The sequence below is a fragment of the Ochotona princeps genome, chromosome 24 (assembly GCF_030435755.1).
Source record: "Ochotona princeps isolate mOchPri1 chromosome 24, mOchPri1.hap1, whole genome shotgun sequence".
In the NCBI taxonomy this organism is placed as follows: domain Eukaryota; kingdom Metazoa; phylum Chordata; class Mammalia; order Lagomorpha; family Ochotonidae; genus Ochotona; species Ochotona princeps.
This window is the reverse complement of record NC_080855.1, coordinates 15,189,569-15,207,021: the sequence shown is the minus strand read 5'-3', so window position 1 is coordinate 15,207,021 and position 17,453 is coordinate 15,189,569. Positions and strand designations below refer to the sequence as shown.

The 17,453-nt window shown below is 52.1% G+C and overlaps 1 protein-coding gene across 2 annotated transcripts in view; it reads right to left on the bottom strand.

The window, feature by feature from the left end:
• The window catches only part of SNX29 (sorting nexin 29), a 294,688-nt gene that overhangs the window by 31,917 nt on the left and 245,318 nt on the right, over positions 1–17,453 (bottom strand). For both annotated transcript variants that reach the window (XM_058680249.1, XM_058680250.1), the window contains one exon: positions 3,827–3,967. In XM_058680249.1, coding sequence (XP_058536232.1) covers positions 3,827–3,967 — 141 coding nt within the window. The remainder of the gene's footprint in view (positions 1–3,826; positions 3,968–17,453) is intronic.

The following is a 17,453-nucleotide window of genomic DNA, read 5'->3' as shown; positions in this document are numbered from 1 at the left end:
CTTCCTTCAGCTGGAGCTGCTTCTCCCGGATCTCATTCTAGACAACCCGCAGCTCCAGGCATGGTGTCTGAGCTGGTGGGACCTCTGCTCCACGCAGTGTGGTTATTCCCGTGTCCTCTGAGCTGCGCTTGTGAGCCTCTGTTCAATTCTCCCCAGCCCCTCATTTATCTGGGCTGCAGCAGCTTCACCCAGAAGAACCCTGTGGCTCCAGCTCCTAAACAAGGGTTTGGATTTGTGGGAGTGGCCAGGCAGTACAAGGCCATGGGGAGAGTCGGGCTCAATTCCATGGGGCCCTCAAGCAAACTTTTATTGGCATCAGGAACAAATTCCCTCACCCGGTAGAACTTCTCTGTGAGGTATGATAAGAACTGTATGATGGAAAAATGAAGCTATGGACTCAGTCTGCTCTGGCATTCCTGGTTGATACTGTTATGCCTGGCAGGGTGGCCAGGTTCTGCACAGAGCCCTACATCAGGCTCATCTGTGGCACATACTCAGGGTGCCAGCATCGCTGGGGATAAAATATGCCATCTCACCACCAGCCCCTATGTCATACCATAACACAACGCTTACCAAGCACCAGACACTGCTGTAAACACGTGACAAACGCCACCATCTTCAAAACAACACTGGCAGCACCACACACTTCCTGGTGTGGAGAAGGGGAAACTAGGGCACAGAAAGATCAAGCCATGTGCCCAAGAACACACAGCTAGCCGTGCCCTAAGAAGCTTTTCTTCCCCTTGTTCTCAGTACCTGTCATGGCCTCTTCCCTGCAGAGCTGGCACAATGCTGTGGGAGCAGAGAACGCTAAGTGAAGGAGTTGTCTGTCTCCCCACACGCTTAGGACTACCGGAAGACCTTGCACAAGTCTATGGCTAGGCCTTGCAGGCGGCACATGTGTGGGAGCTAAGGGGGACAGTCGAGGTAGATGGCTTAGCTACAGAGGGGATCCCAACCCAGCCTGCCTCTTCTCGGCTTCCCACAGCACCGAGGTCACAAACTGACTTCACAGAGGCCAGCCTCAATGTTCAACCATTTGGCCATGGCCAGCCTGTCTTCGCTATCCCTCCTCTGGGTACCTGGACCATCCTTGCTGGGACAGAGGCCACCCTCACAGGAGTTAAAGGCTGGGACTCTGCAGATGGTCTGCCTGGGCCAGAGCCAGCCTCGACGCTGACAAAGTGGACAGCCTTGGCCAAACCCCTTCAACCCCAGGGTCTCCTGTCTCCCTGTGTGTAAAGCAGAGCAGTGGTAGCAGCCCTTGACCTTGGACTGGACAATGTTCTTCCCTGTGGGTGCCCACACCTGCCGGTGTGCTGCCTCCCATGGCCATGGGGCCTTGGCAGGCGTGATGAGATGAAGTAGCATTGAGATGAAAGGCTAACTCCTCAGCTAGGCCCAGTCTCACACGCTCCTTCAGAGTGGAGAGGATCTGGCCACTGTGGCCAGAATGGCTGGAGAATGGCTGGAGGGTGGAAGAAGCGGCCAGGTGCAAAGGCAGGCAGGAAGCCTAAGCACCTGGCAAAGGTAGGGCTGTGGAGCTCCCGGGAAGGCACATGGCCCTGCAGACCCCTGCTGAGCCCCAGCCTGTAAGCGACAGAGTACAGGCTGTTCCGGGCTGCTTGCTTGTGTGCTTGCTGTCACAGAGGCAGAAGGAATCCCAGACAGGAAAGAGAGGAGGCAAGCTCAGCCCCAGCTGCTTCCAGCCTCGCGCCTCCTGCAGGAAGGTGAAGTGCCACCTGCCTCGGCCTCCCCAGATGACACGGGCCCCTCCTCTGGCACCCAGGACCCTTTGTGAAGAGTGATTTGCTTGTCACCCCTGCCCCTCCCCCTCATCCATCTTTGTCCTTCCCACCCTGCCGGAGCCACAAGGGAGCTTCAAGGGCCAGGGGAAGGCTAGCTGGCTCCCTGACCACACACCAGGGTCTGCGCTGGTAATGAGGATTTACACGCACAGTTTCTCCAGCAAGCTGAATTATCTGCAGCTCTGGGGAAAGCCCCTGGCCTTGGTGCCGGAGGAGCTTTGAGAGGCAGATTCTCCTCCCCTTGGACGGGCCGAGGCTTGGCTCTGCCCTGCTCCCTGAAGCCATGCCCACAGGGTCCCTCACCTGCACCCTCCTGCCAGCAAAGCTCTGGGCACGGGTGCCGGCCATCCATCCTTCACATCGGAGAGATCCCCTTCCTGCCTCCCAAGATGTGTTTGACCTGCTGCCCATTCAGCAAACACAGACAGAGCCAGGAGCCCCAAGCCACCCACACAGTGCTCTGTTCACTGATGAAGCTGACATTTTGTGAATTTGTCCTGAGACCCAGTGGAGCAAAGCAGAAACTGACAGCGAGGGGAGACCTTCCCACTAAACTTGTGTTTAACTTAGACTCTCACTCAAGCCACGAGCGCCTGGGCTGCCAGGTAGAGTTCTAGGAGACAGGGACATGGACCCTGCTCCTGCTCCATGAGCTTCCAGAACTCTCACATACACACAGAATCCCCCTGACCGCTAGTGTGTTCTGGGAAGAAAGCTGAAGCAAATGGGTGAGGGAGTGACTGAAGGGCAGCATGACAGCAGGAAGTCAAGCATAGCCTCTCTAGGGAACAGCAGCCAGCGGGCCAGGAGCTGGGAACTGGGCAGGGCCACTCCAAGCATGTGCACAGGCCCTGAGGTTAGGGTGTGGATGGCCCAGGAGGAGAGAGGTCTGGGTGGGGAGTGGGGTATGAGGGGAGGAAGGCAGGAACACAGTAAGGAAAGTGTCCCTACGTATGTGCCACGGGTGCCCCTGGAGGATTTTAGCCAACATGACTCAGTCTGGATTGTGCTGCTCACAAAGGGACCTGCAGGAAGGCAGGAGGGGGGAAGGGCAAGCATTGTGGCTGCCCAGAGCAGGCAGAGCAAGGCAGGAGGCAGGACCTGCATGCCAGGGGCTCCCAAGGAGCACAGGCCTGCTAGGTGAGGGAATCCCTAGGAGCACAGCCCCGTGTGGGCCACAGGTAGAAGGGGTGAGGCTGCTCCTCCCTCAAGGCACAGGGCAGGAGTGGACTCACTGCTTCCTTGAGGGGTCACAGCCCGACCAGCCTCTGCTGTCACAACTGCAGTGACACCCACTCAGGTGCACCCCAGCACTGGGATGGCAGCTGGGGTCCCAGGTAACCCATGATGGACACCGAACATGAGCCCCTCATCAAACCTCGGCCCTGCTCCTCACCTCTGCCTAACTGAAACCTGTCCTGACCCATGATGTTTAAGGCTCATGGGTGTTTAACGAACACACTGCCCGTCTACTGCACATCAATTGCATAGCAAGCAATAAGCTGGCTTGGGTGACAGACTGACGCTCAGACCCGATGTGGCTCCTGCAGGCACGGACAGCACCAAAAGGACTCTGAGAGCCCTGTGTCCAGATGGACATCATGACCACCGGGAAAATTTTTGGACCACAACGTTGGTCAGCAAACTAGGCTGAGTCCCCGCTACCACCTAATCTTTAAAAACTTTCTGGATCCCAACCACACTTGTTTCTGTCCACACTGTGTGTGGGTGCTTACACAACCACAATGACCAGGTTGTCATGTCCACTGAAAGCCGTGAGAATTCAGGATCTGCCTCTTTATAGAAGTTTCACAAGCCCTAGCCTAGAGAAACACGAAAATTTACGCAAACCAGACATAGTGCTGACTGCCTGTACCCAGTGGGATTATGGGTGACAAGATTTTTTTTAACCGCTTTCTCTCACATTAGCTGGCATCTCAGTAAGAAGTACGCATTTGTAAACAGTCATCTAAAACAGACAGACCACACAGCTGCGGGCCTCGCCCTGAGGATGGTACCTTGTTTCCAATGGCCTTCTTGGGTGGGAAGCTGTAGGCGCGCACTTGAGGGTATGTGTTCTGCAGCTTGTGATGCAAACTCCTGAACTCCGTGTACCTGCGGTAGACATTCCACTCATCGTCCTTGATCCGGATGTAGACCTGCCAAGGTGGGAGAACGCAAGTGTTAACCTCAACACCCGCACCGCGCAGCGGCAGGATCTGGGCAACGCTCTCCCTGCGCAAACTTGCCCCAGCCATGCCGCAGCCACACCTGTCCAGCACAGTGCTGGATGCAGACTCCCAGCACGGAGCAGCCCTCAGTGGTGCTGAGTGAGCAACCAGGTACAGCAAAGAATGAGCTGATTGCATTCCTTCAGCCTTCTGCAGGCACTCACAGCAACTATACTGCAAGGGAGACCATGGGGAGCAAGAGAGACTGACATAGGTTTAAAAGTTATAGCCCAGAGGGTAAACTTTCCAAGGACAAGTGGTTCCTATAATTGGTGACCACTGAATGTCAATACACATCTTAGAAGCCTCTTCAACGATCAAAAGAGGACCCTGGATTCAAAGATGAATTCTGCCTAGCTAGCACCCAAGAGTCAGCCACTTCTACCCACGAAAATTAAGTCCCCTTCTGCCCCTCTGACTGCTCCTGCATGGGCCTGTCCTTGGTCTCCCTGACTGCTCCTCCTGGGCCTCCTGCGTGGGCCCCTCCTCGGCCCTCTCACATGCACCCACTCCTAGCCAGTGCCTCCCAGATCTATCTCTCTAGCTGAAGTCTCAGACACAAACCCAACCCAGGGGTCATTTCCCATAAGCACTTAAAACACTGTGTCTATGTCTGAAGCCAGGATATGTCCTGCAAAACCACGCCTCCTCCTGCCAGGACCTTGTCCTCCCAGCATGTAGACCACAGAGTGGCCCGAGCAAGCAATCTGGCCTTCAAGTCTGATCAGTCCTGGTTCTCACTCGCGATGACCAACTCCTGAGAAATGGGGCCAGTCCTACCACAGAATGGTCCTGCCCTCTGCCTGGACCACAGCACCTGCTCTGCAGGTGTTGTTCTAAGCTCCTGCTCTGCCTGCATCTGTCTCACCTGCTTGGACCCCAGCGACTGCCTGAGAAGTCAGTGCAGAGCCACAGCCAGCTTCAGGGAGAGGGTGGAGCGTCTGGAAGCTTGCAGTCTGTCAGCACCTGCACAGTCACATAATTTCAGCGACTGCCCTGTGCTCTGGCAAACTTATACGGTTCCTGTTTATCTGAGTTTTCTTTAGAATTCTTTAACTTCTTTGAAGCCAGGACAACGCCAACCTGCATGCATGGCTCACAGAAGCTGACTTATCTCAGAAAGAGAATCCCTGGCCTTCCAGCTTTTTAAGTTATGGCTTCTGTGGGGAGGGGAACAAGAGGTGTTCAAGAAATCAAGACTTAAGAAGGACTGGGGAGACCACCAGGTTGCACCCAAGGAACAGGACTCCACCATGTCCAGAGTCTCTACCCAGGGCAAGTCTGCCCCCAGAACAACTTGATCTGGGTGATCAACTTGAACATGAATTCCCTACAATGATCTGAATGAGGCAGGTCTAGCTCAAGCCAGACATCAAAACGTTCAGATTTTAGGCAGACTCTCCTGGGACTCTACTTTGAACAACTTCAGAGTGCTCACTCCCTGTAAGTGCTCAAACCCAGATTCCCACAATATACATTCATGGGAGTAAAGAAGCACCACAAAACCCACCATGTGGGGAGCTTTCCCCACCAGCAAAGTGCTGTGGCTTCAAACTCCACTGAAACACACACTTGCAATGCCAGCCACAGTCACATGTAAAGCACCTTTCACCAGGCTCTCAGCCAGGCACCACCTGCCCACCGCCCCCACCGCCACCCCTGTTCATTCTCACTGGAAACTGCAAGGTGTCTACAGCAGACAGCCTGACTCTCAGAGGAAGGCATGAGAGGTCACGGCGGGGAGGGGGCAGGGGTGTGAATCCAGGGCTTCCCACCCTCGGTCTAACTCTGGCACTTCGCACAGCAAGCTCCCTAAGGAAACCCCCAGGCAGCAAGGGACCAGCTGGGGATTAGGGCCCCCTTTCAACTCCTTTGATGCCCCATGGCCTCTTCTCCACATGGTCTCTGACACCATAACCTCCAACCTCATATGTACCTCTCCTTCCAACCTGATCCAAGCCCATCTTCAGCAGCAGTGCCTTCAGCCTTGGGAATGTTTCTCTGCAGATTAAATTGTCCTTGCATTACACTTAACCAAATCACTAATTTCAAGTAAGAATTCAAAAAGCTTATGCCCAAAATTGTCACTTCTTTTTTTAATTAAAGGACTCCCTGTTCCAAATTAAGTTTGATCAGCCCCAATTTCTCTTCTTGAACTATAAAGATAGTGATTTCTCAGAGGGATACAAAGAGTCAACCTCTTCCAGGGGGGGCGGGGGGAAACAGTTTCCTCTTAAAGCAAGCAATAAAAAGCCACTTTCAGTCCAATCCCCTTGACTCAGCAAAAGCAAAATAAAATATAAGAGGCTAACAAGCGACGTAATCAGGATTCAGGCATTCCAACTAACTCGAACACCAAAACCAAGCCAAGCCATGACTTCCCTCGCCCAGGAGAGCAAGCCCCACCTTAAACACACAGTTAAGTTGTCTACACCAGACTGCGGACAGGGTCAGGGCCCTGTGGGTAATAGCTCATGTGGACCTGACACTTGGTCAGACATCAGCACTGAGGCAGCTCCGCTCCTGGCTAGCCAAACAATCTACACTACATTCACTTATTCACCTCTCCAAGTCTTGGTTGTCCACTTACAAACTGATAAGAGCCCTGGCAGTTCTGTCTTAATAGGTAGGAGACCAGTGTGTTTGTGTGCAGGCAATGATCTGGACCTTACAAACACATCTAACCATGCAGTGTTGGATGTTCCAACATAAAACATCACACACATACGTGCACAAGGGAAGGAAAGCGGAATTGAGGAGGGAAGAGGAGACAAGGAGAGAAGAGGAGGCAGATGGAAAAGTTTCCATCAGTGGTAGCAGCCCACATCTGGTTTACAGCAGGCTTGCCAGGCACAGGCACAGGCTTCCCAAGCCCAAAGCGCCTGGCTCCCAGCACAGTCGTGAGCAGGGCAGAAGTTGCGCTGAAACAGGCCTGAGTTCCCATCCCAGGGCAACCTCAGGGCAGGGACCCCGCCTGGAGACTCAGCTCCTGTGACTGCAACGTGGGAACCGTGACTAAGAGACGTTGTCGCTCGCCCTGTGCCTGGCAGGCAGGAAGCCACGGCAGCTGGTGATATTGTCACCCCTGTCACCTCCGCCATCAGATGCCTTTGTGTACATGAACTTCCCTATTACAGAATTAGGGGTAATTATAGGATGTGCAATCACAAAATTAAAGCAGGTAATTACCATGCCTGATTAATTGTCAGACGCCAGGCAGGCGAGGAAATAGGAGCATAAGGTGCAGCCTGCAGGTCAGGCAATCAGGAGCCCCTCCCCTTTCAGAACTCTGTCAACAGAAGCAGCACAGCTCCTAGGTGATCCTTGTGGGTGATTTTCCCAGCATTAAAGCAAAACCTGGAAAGTGTGACTGGGGCTGGTGATCATGAACGAGGTGTCCCTTGAGCTGGCTGCTGGCTGGCCAGGGAATTTATAGAGCTCCCTGTCACACGGCACCCAAGGGCCCCAACCAGAGAGCTATTTTAGGAGGAGAACCTCAGAGGGGGTGCTTGATGAGGCCACAAACCCCAGTGAGGATCGGACCCCACCGAGAATGTCGCCAGGGGAAGGTGGCAGGCGTTCCTGGTCTGGAACCAAAACAACAGGCTTCGAGGCTCACAGCAAGTGCCTCGCTCCCCGTGAGCACCTTCCCATGACTTCTTCATAAACCAAAGTCCTGAATACTCTCTTATGCACACTGCAATTTCAACAGTGAATGCTAGCACAAGGGGTGGGGGGGTTCAAAAGAATAGTGGGAAATGGAATTAAAAGTTTATTTTGGTGCAAAACAAGTTTGAAATCTGTGCATATTTTTTCCGGAAAAAAAAGTTTATGGAAAATGTGTGCTAAGTAAAATATGCACATATTTCAAAAATTTTCTAGATCAAAATAAACCTCTTGCACTTCTCTGTGAACTTGCTGAGGCACCATCATAATTACTGTATCGGGCCTGGCGGCGTGGCCTAGCGGCTAAAGTCCTTGCCTTGAAAGCCCCGGGATCCCATATGGGCGCCGGTTCTAATCCCGGCAGCTCCACTTCCCATCCAGCTCCCTGCTTGTGGCCTGGGAAAGCAGTCGAGGACGGCCCAAAGCTTTGGGACCCTGCACCCGCGTGGGAGACCCGGAAGAGGTTCCTGGTCCCGGCATCGGATTGGCGCGCACCGGCCCGTTGCGGCTCACTTGGGGAGTGAAACATCGGATGGAAGATCTTCCTCTCTGTCTCTCCTCCTCTCTGTATATCCGGCTTTCCAATAATAATAAAAAATCTTTAAAAAAAAAAATAATTACTGTACCACTTAGTAGCCCTTTTCACAGACCAGGCATTTCACACGGAACATACGCAGAGACCCTAGGACTCTATACAGCTTCAGCCAGAGTCAGGGACAATGAAAAAACAGCCCTATGACAACCCAGGGAGGAAGCAACAGAGCCAGAACTGGGCCCTAGGCTCGTGCCACACCTAGAAGCCGGCCGCACCTGCCCACCTTCAAGAAGAGCAGGAGCCGCAGTGTCTTGAAGACTCCACACCTTTTAGATGGAATGCTCAGCACAAAGATAGGCAGATGGACTCACACTGGCAAAGATTCTTTTAAGACTGCTTTGAGGTCCTAATTCATTTTGCTTCCTTAATAGCCGAGGAAAGCAATGATTTGTGTTTTGGTTCGTGGCGTGTGTTAATGTATTCTAACAAACTTTCCTTTTAATGAAACAGCTTCATGTGTTATTAACTCAAAATGTCCTCACTGCTAGAACAAAATGCCTGAATTACTGTGTGACCACGCTGATAGAAGGATATTACTTTAGTCAAACACTGATGAGATGGATAGCTTAGAAGAAATGCAACTTTTCAGTTTACTGGGTTACGTAAACGAGGCAGGCTAATAAAAGAGGAACTGCGTTAAGAATTTAGGCATGACTTCAGGTCATCTGAAGAAGCACAGAGGAATCAGGGCAGGGAGGGGACAGAGCCAACCCCACTCTAGGGGATGCAGATGGCCATGCTGCCAGCACCGAAGCGTCTGATTGAGAGATGGTGTCTCAGGCAGAATCATGGAGTGCCCACCCTCAGCACTTAACAAAGAGCATGGCCAGTGGGGACCCGAAGACCAGCCTTCCCATCAGACTCTTTCATCGGTTGTCCAAGGTGAAAAGAATTGGACACAGGTTCAGGGGACATACCTCCCCTTCAGACTCAATCAAGTAACCTACAATTCCCAGTCTCTGGAGCCCCCCGCTCCCCTCCCCCGCCCTCACAACTGCCTGTCCCCCGCTCAGGGTCACCACCGCGTGGCCACATATGCACCAAGCCCAGGCTGGAGCCTGGGGATATCATGGAGATCAAAATCCCAGACCTGACCCAGGCCCTCCTGGAGCTCAGCCTATGGGGAGGACAGCTGGCCTGGTATAAGCCACCTTATAGTGGAAGGCACAGAATGGCAGGTGGGGAAAAGCCGCAGGACAGCGATGTGGTTCTTCCAGCTGTGCTGGACCTGCAGAGCGTATGGGGTAGCTGGACTGGGATCTGTGGTCTGGAAGAAAAGCAACGAAGCACGAATGAAGAAAATGTGCTGTATGGCACGCAGTGGGCTACTACTGGGCCATCACATAGTCACAAGGGACTCCTGTCATTTGGGACAACACAGGAGCTGCTGGGAGACACCGTGCTAAGTGATACAGGCAAGACCAGAAAGATGGGTGCTTGACTTCACTTACACATGGAATCTGAATGTCAAACTTACGGGAGAGTTTGTTGAGGGGCGGGGGTGAGGAGTGTGTGTGTGTGGTTGGTTGGGATGGGGAAGTATAAATTCAAGGATTCAAACTTTCAGTTATAAAATGAGTAAGTTTGGGATCCATGTTGTGGTGCAGGGAGTAAAGCTGCTGCCTGTGATGCTGGCATCCCCTCTGAGCTCTGGTTTGAGTTCCAGCTGCTCCACATCTGGTCCATCTTCCTGCTAATGTACCTGGGAAAGCAGCAGACAACGGCTCAAGAGGTTTGGCCCCTGGACTCACTTGGGAGAGATCCAGGAGTTCCTGGTTCCTGACTGCAGTATGGTTCAGCCCCAGCCATTGTCATTTGGAGAGTGAACCAGCAGATGGAAGATCATATTCTCTCTCAGTCTTGGTTTCCTTCTCTCTCTCCATAGCTCAGCCTTTCCAATAAGTAAACAAGTGCTTTTAGAAAAACAAAATGAGTGAGTTGTAGGGACATAATGGGCAACAGGATGGTGGTAGTTACTGCAACCACCCCAAATGTGACACAGGAACAGATTTTAAGTGTCCTCACTGACACGCTCTCGCATGGCGGATACCCGCTATGGGTGGTGATGGATGCTCTGACTGATGGTCACATGTACAGTGCACATGGAGATGAAATCCTCACATGGTACACCATTACGCATGCATGCTTTTTACCTGCCAACATCCAAAAGTTCCAGTATTAAAAATGGAGGGCAACAGGCTCAAGCCTGATAATAGCAAGACTAAGGAGATGCTCCGATGGGAACACAGCCGAAAAAGCACCCCCATTCCCTCCCAAGCCAGAGCAACACTGACCACTGTGTCCTAACAAGGGTCACCACCAGAAGGAGTAGCAGCAGCAGGGCCACGGGAAGCTCAGGAGAGGCAGGACGCTGAGAGGACACTAGAGACAGCTCCCGGGGACTCAGCAATAGTGGAGCCCCTTCTGAGGGCAGCCCCATGGAGCACCTGTGGGAACCTAACAGGAGGGGTTACTGCAGCCTGCAGTCACACAAGGCAGCCTGGAGGACATCCTGATAAGTATGGTTTTAATCACATGCGGGTATGTGTACAATTTTATCCCCAGAAATAAGATTGAGACTCAAATTAAGACTTTAACAGGGGTTAGTGTTACAGCACAGTGAGTTAAGCCATGGTCTGTCAGACCAGCATCCCACATGGGTACCAGTTCGTGTCCTGGCTGCTCTACTTCTGGTCTAGTTCCCTATTAATGTACCCAAGAAAGGTGACAAAACATGGCCCAAGTGTTTGAGCCCCTGCCACCCACACGAGAGACCTGGAAAAAGCTCTTGGCTCCAAGCTTTGCCTTGGTCCAGCACTGGTCACTGTGGCCACGTAGAGAGTGAACCAGTGGATGGAAGATCTCCTTCTCTCAATCTCTTCCTCTCTTTACAACTCTTTTAAAATAAATATTTTCCTCTCAAGGCTCTGCATGGGTCTGCCTAGAACAGGAGGGGGAGCAGCAGGCAGGGCCACGGGGATCCAGGAGGCATAGGACAATGAGAGGACAGCTCAGCTAAGAACACTGCAGTACCTGTGCCAGACACAGCAGAGAACTGCTCCCCACCAGAAGGCGCAGAGGAGACTTGATTCAACAGCACGCGGAGAACAGTACTGAGCTCGGGGCAGACAGGCTACAAGATGCAATGGGGGCTTGTGGTCAGAGAGTGACTGGGCTTCGGCGTGTCACACAGAACCCGAGGTGAGGCTGGGCAGCTGCCAGTGCCGAGCGTCCCAGAGAACCCCAGATGCTTCTGCACACAGCTGTGAGACAGCGCTCTGGCTCTTTAATCTCCCTCTTTGAAAAGCATCCAATTTAAGAATTTTTGCAGTAATCATTTCGGAGTTGTGAAAAACAAACAGAACAATAGAACAATTCAGATGTGAGACAGGCACCCTGGGCACTTCTCTGTAATGGACATTTAAAGAGACCCGTGAGTCATCATGAAGAAGCCCCTCTCACCTCCCCCACACCCAGGTTCTGCCTGCATGCAGGCCACGCACAGTGTGACACAGTTCATTTACTGTATGTACTCATTTCTCCCCAGTAATGATGCCCACAAGATCACATTAACATTTTTTTCCCCAAAGTTTGAGAAGGCTATCTAAGACAGGGCTGGGATGACGGTTTTTCCGCTCCATGAACCTGCAAAGCATCAGGATGGATCCTAACGTGTGCAATTTTGTCTCTTTTGCATCTTTTTATGGTGGGAAAATGAAGTATAAGGGGCTTGCCCAAGGCCCAGAGCCAGCAGGTGGTGAAGACATGATTTGAACTTCTGTTTTTCCACAATACCCTCACCTTCCAGCAGCAGAGACAGGGCTCAGGCCCTACAGGCTGAGCGTGAGCTGCCCTTCAGAGCCACTGCATCCTCACAAAACACAGACCAACAATTTCTGATCCCAACAGGGTGAGGGCCCCATTCCAGGGAATACAGGGTCCAGTGCATGCTTGAGGGTCCTCCGCCTCAGCTAAACTCTGGCTCTGCCACTGACTGAGCAGGTGACCCTGTTGCTCCACCTTTCCATCTCAGTTCTAACATGTACGATTCGCATGTATGAGATTAGCATGTACCTAAGGGCCCCAAACACAGGACACATCCTATCACATCAGCTATTTTACAAGGGGCTGGAGTCTCCTTTAACAGCAGAGAGGCACAATGATGTGCTCCAAGACTGCACTCTCATCACATCAGGAGAAGAAACTAGGGGAAGGCCTGGCCTGATACCATGGCTAGGGGACACGTTCAATCCCACCCACTCTGATCAACACACCTTGGGCACGTTGATGCTCAGGGCATTTGCTCTAAACGCCAGCAGCCCCCAAGAAGGTGCTCTCAGCCCCAGGCCCTCCAGGTGTTCCACTCCAAGGGAGTCCCTGAGCAGAGATGTGGTGGTCCCGAATCCTCTGCAGGGATATAGACCCTCTCAAAAAGTCTGTGGGTGCTACTCTCTCCCCACAAGACAATTATATACCCCATTAGTAGGGAAGCACATGTACACACACACACTTCTACCAGACACTCGAACACACATTTACACACTCCCCTACCATGACTACAGGCACATCAAACCCCGACCAAATCATCTCAGAGCATCCTAGGAAGCCCAGAAGTCCATTTAGGAGGGCTTAAGATTCTTAAGTACATCACCCTGAAGACCTTGCTGATGCCACCCTAAGGTCTTGGGGACACCCTGGGGTGTCATGAGTCTGCAGGGCCAGCAGCCAGGACACCAGCTTTCTCTGCAGAAAGGATCTGTGCAAACGACGCATCTGTTGAACCCAGACAGCAGAAGTGAGCTCAAAACACAGCCTCAGCTGGTCCTGGGGAAGGGGCCTGTCCTCAGTACCCTAAACCTGCTAGCCCATGTGATCTTGGATAGCAATGCCAAGAACAGTGACAAGCACAGAAGGTCAGTGCCTCCTCCATGACCCCTACAACTCCAGGATTCAAAACTGAAAACTGGAAGGCTCTCAGGAAGTATAGTGTCAAATCACTGGGTGGCAGAATAGGGCTAACTGGAACCACAGGTGTCATCTGCCAGCAGGAGCCCCTGCTGTGCGTCATTGTTCCTGGCTACAGTGCCCACTGCAGAGAGGCTGATGGTAACACACAGGGTGCCACTCCAGACCACTCACTATCAAGCACTGGCTTCCAAAGTTCAAACAAAAATGCCAACACACATTTTAACCAACATTGGCCTCAAGAGTTGTATGGAAGGCGCTAGGGAGTCTGGATTCTGTGGAAACGAAGCTGAACTCCATGTTCCTTTCAGTCCAGAGGGCAGAATATGAACATGGTCAAAATTATTACCTGGGAGCCTCTTAAACAGCCCATAAGGTACAGAAAACAAGGTTTGAGTCTCAAAATGAACAGTAATTTGGCATCAGAAATGCACAACTTGTGTGGTAGTACATAATATAGGGTCTGAGTGGAAAAGGTGAGTTTAACTATTGTAAAGTCTGAGTGACAGATCTCTAAGCAGTACCCTCTAGCAGTACCCTTGCATCTAAGGCCAGAACAGGGAAAGGGGGTGTGGACTCTCTTCCCTTTGAGGTTCTAGCAGAGGCAGGGCATGCTTTCTGACTCTGGACTTGGCACTGTAGCTGACTGAACAGGAAGGTGTTGTGTCAGGCAGAGGCCTGGAAAGCACACACCTGAGTGAGTGTATATGCTTGCAACTTGGGCATCACCAAGAGGAAGTCCCAGTGAGCAACTGTCCAACAAGACAGACAAGGGAGAGATGGGTTCAGCTGTAGTATGCAGACCTGCCCCACTTACTTAAGCCAGCCAACCCCCAGGCAACCTCCAGCTGCACGAGCAGGAACAAATCCCTGAAACCTAGTGAGCATGGGGGTATGTTAAAGGTCATTACTGCGATTAACAGATGACTGCCATACTTAGCCAGATCAGGGGAAACTGGATTCAGGGGGTGTGGACAATGCTACCAAACTAAACGTTTATCATGCCATCACACTTTTTTTTTTACAGCTTCTGGTGAATCTTCCTTAATCTTCACATTTGGAAAGGGAGACTCAAGGAGGGTACATCACTTAAACCCAAGTCTGCCTGACCTTCAAGGTCTGTGCCTCTTAGTTACTGTGTTAAATTGTCTTCCACCCTGTCTCCCCTTTGCTGAGGTTATGAAAGGGCAGCAAGTGGACGGGAGCCTGGGCTGGGAAGAGAATAGCAGCTGACCATATACATCCGGGTGCTGACTGTGGCTCTGGGACTTTGTTAAGCACTGAGGACAGTCGCTGCTGCCGCTCAGAGCGCCAGTGTGTCACAGGCCCTGGGGTCAAGTACTTTGTTGGGCACCACAGAAACCCCCAAGAGGCCAGCATTACTGTTCTGCTCATTTTGCACGTGAAGGAACCTAAGAGCCAAGGAGCCAGTCTGATAGCAGAAGCCCCTCTGCTTGAAACCACATTCAACGTGGGAATCTTTAAACTCCCCTCTTTGCTGCTGCGATGGTGGTTTTTAAGTATGCTTTGGGCAAACAGAGCCCTTTCTTTAAACAGATCCTATTTGTAGAGCCAAGACACTTACCAGCTGAAGGCAGAGCCTTGGAGGTTAAGGGGAGGAGGGGACAGAGGGCAGAGCCTCCCTGCCCCTGTCAGTCACACCAGGGTGGATCCAGGCACATTCATTGAATGCCAAGTGCCCCCTACCTAAACCTGAGAGCCCCAGCTGGGAGGCCAGGCCCACACTCTGGCACACGGGGCACTCCCCCACCTTGGGAGCTTTAGCCTCCTTCATGCTTGACTTCAAGCCTGGGCTGCCTTCCATGCTGAGTGTCCCCCAGCCCTCCCCTGCTGGTAACTCCACCCCAGACAGTCTTTGTCTCATCTTAATGGCCAGCTCTCTACCTCCCAACCCCAGCTACACACCTCTCCCAGCTTCATCCCAACCTCCACCACCTGCCCTCCTGCCCCACCCACCTTCTGCCATAGTGAACACTGAGCCGACAGCCATATTCCTTGACTGTGTTCTCTCTCTCTCTCTCTTTCTCTCTCTCAGTGCAAGTTCCAAGTTCCAAGCATCTGATGCACTGGACCCCAGGACTCCATGCCTGACCAGGACATTCATTACACCATTCAGTGAGTGAGTAAACAGATAAATATGCAAACATCACTGAATGTATCATAACGAGTCTCCCTCTATTTCTGCAGATGACAAACTCCCTGAGGGTGATGACCTGGAGCTCCTAGAGGGGTTAGCTGGGTACAGAACGCGTGGATAAGTACAGGGATGCACCGGCAGATGGGAGTGAGACAGGGGGGCAACAGGTAGACAGGGAGGAGGGAAGAGACAGGCGAGCACTCACCCTCTGCACACAGGATCCTGCACACATGGGCCCACGTCTAACCTCACGGGTGAATGTCCAACAGCAAGTAAAGGGTTGAGGTCTTTGACAGCCAAAGTCAAGGATTGTGAATGTAGATGTTTGCACTTGATATTCCTCCAGGCTTCCAAAGCCTATGGGAGGAAGGCACCCAACATTCTCAGCAGCAAAATACAGATAGACAGGTGTAGGTATGTACCAGGGCCCAAAATTCGGGGCAAGAAGACCAAAGGAGCACCTGTTAATGTGGCAAAGATGCTGAGAGCCAGGGCGGCAGCAGGCAACACCGCCACCTAGAGGTCAGTTACAGCCATGGCCGAGAGTGGTCAAACTGGCTTACAAAGCCTGCTTGAATTGTGGCTGACCAGGGTGCAAGAAGCTAGCGCCTGAAAGGTCTCTGATGGGACAGACCAGGTCCAGAAGGCCCAAACTGCAGCCAAGAGCTAGGAGTGCTTTAGAGAACAACTACAGACTAAGGTCTCAATGGCAGGGCGCGAGGTTCCAGCGTAAGAGCTAGCATACAAGCTGGGGCTTCCAGAATGAAGACAGGACTGGCTCTGGCACCTGTCATTCCATCTCCACAGCAGGACACAGTCATGTTCCAAAGAACAAGCTGAAGTCCCCCATCAGCTCAAAGGGCACTCGAACTCAAGCCCAGAAGCCTGGGCATGGTATAAAGGACCGTGCCGGGCCTGCACTCGCTCAGCTGTGTCCTCTGACATCTCTGGTCATGGTCACCACTCCCAACCCAGCAAACAGCCAAATGCACATCCAGCACTTGTTCTGGTGGAAACTTCTAGCACCTGTCAACCACGTGAGCACAGCTGCAGAGTCCTGCAGGCCACCTGCTCTGTCACGGCTACAGCTCCGTCAGCCTCTTCTGAAGAACTCTCTGTATGAGTGAGGAACTGCTCAAAAATAGCAGAGAGATTGCCATGTTAAGTGTCTATTCTGTTGGATAAGCAAGCTGGAGGCAGGCAGTCCAGGGTCTGCACACCTGCTCTTCAGGGTAATCAGAGGCCAGTGCCTTCCAAGCTTGTTGCAAAGCTACCACCTGCAAGGTTACCTTGTGGGCAAAGATGGTTGCTGGTGCTCCGGGCACTACATGCACAATCTAGGTAATAGGAAGGAGAAGAGGAAGAGGGGCAAGACACATTCCATTCAAGCAATGTCTCCCTTTAAGCATCTTTCCCGGCAGACCACACCCAACACATGCATCGCTACGTCACTGAGCACACGGCCTTACGCAGATCAAGGGAAGCTGAGAAACTCACTAGTGTCCACTTCTCAATGCCCATGACTCTGATAGAAGAGATCAGTGAAAACCGGATATTTAACATGGCAATTAGCAATCACTGCCATACTCTCACGTATACAATTACGTATATGGAAGGGCAGAGGACAAAAGGAATCCAAAAGCTGCAGCCCTTGGTCAAGAGGCTGACAGTTAAACAGGGCTATAAGGACAAATGACAACATCAAGCATGAGCAAAAGGGGACATAAGTTCCACTGCAGCCTCAACAACTACCGAGCACTGACTGTGTACTTTACATATTCTCTGCTTTGCTTCCCTAAGAGCCTTGCCAAGCAAGAGTTAGTGTTTCCACCTTATATAAATGCAAACAAGGCAGAGTTACATGATGTGCCCAGGACAGTAAGAGGCTCAAGCAGCCATGGCAGATCCACTGACACTGGAGCTCCTTCCTCCCCAGTCCAGAGTGGTGGCTGCCTGTGGAAGGCAGAGGATTCTGAGAACGCATCTGAACTCACTGAGAATGGCTCTGTCTGCCATGGATGAGGGAATGA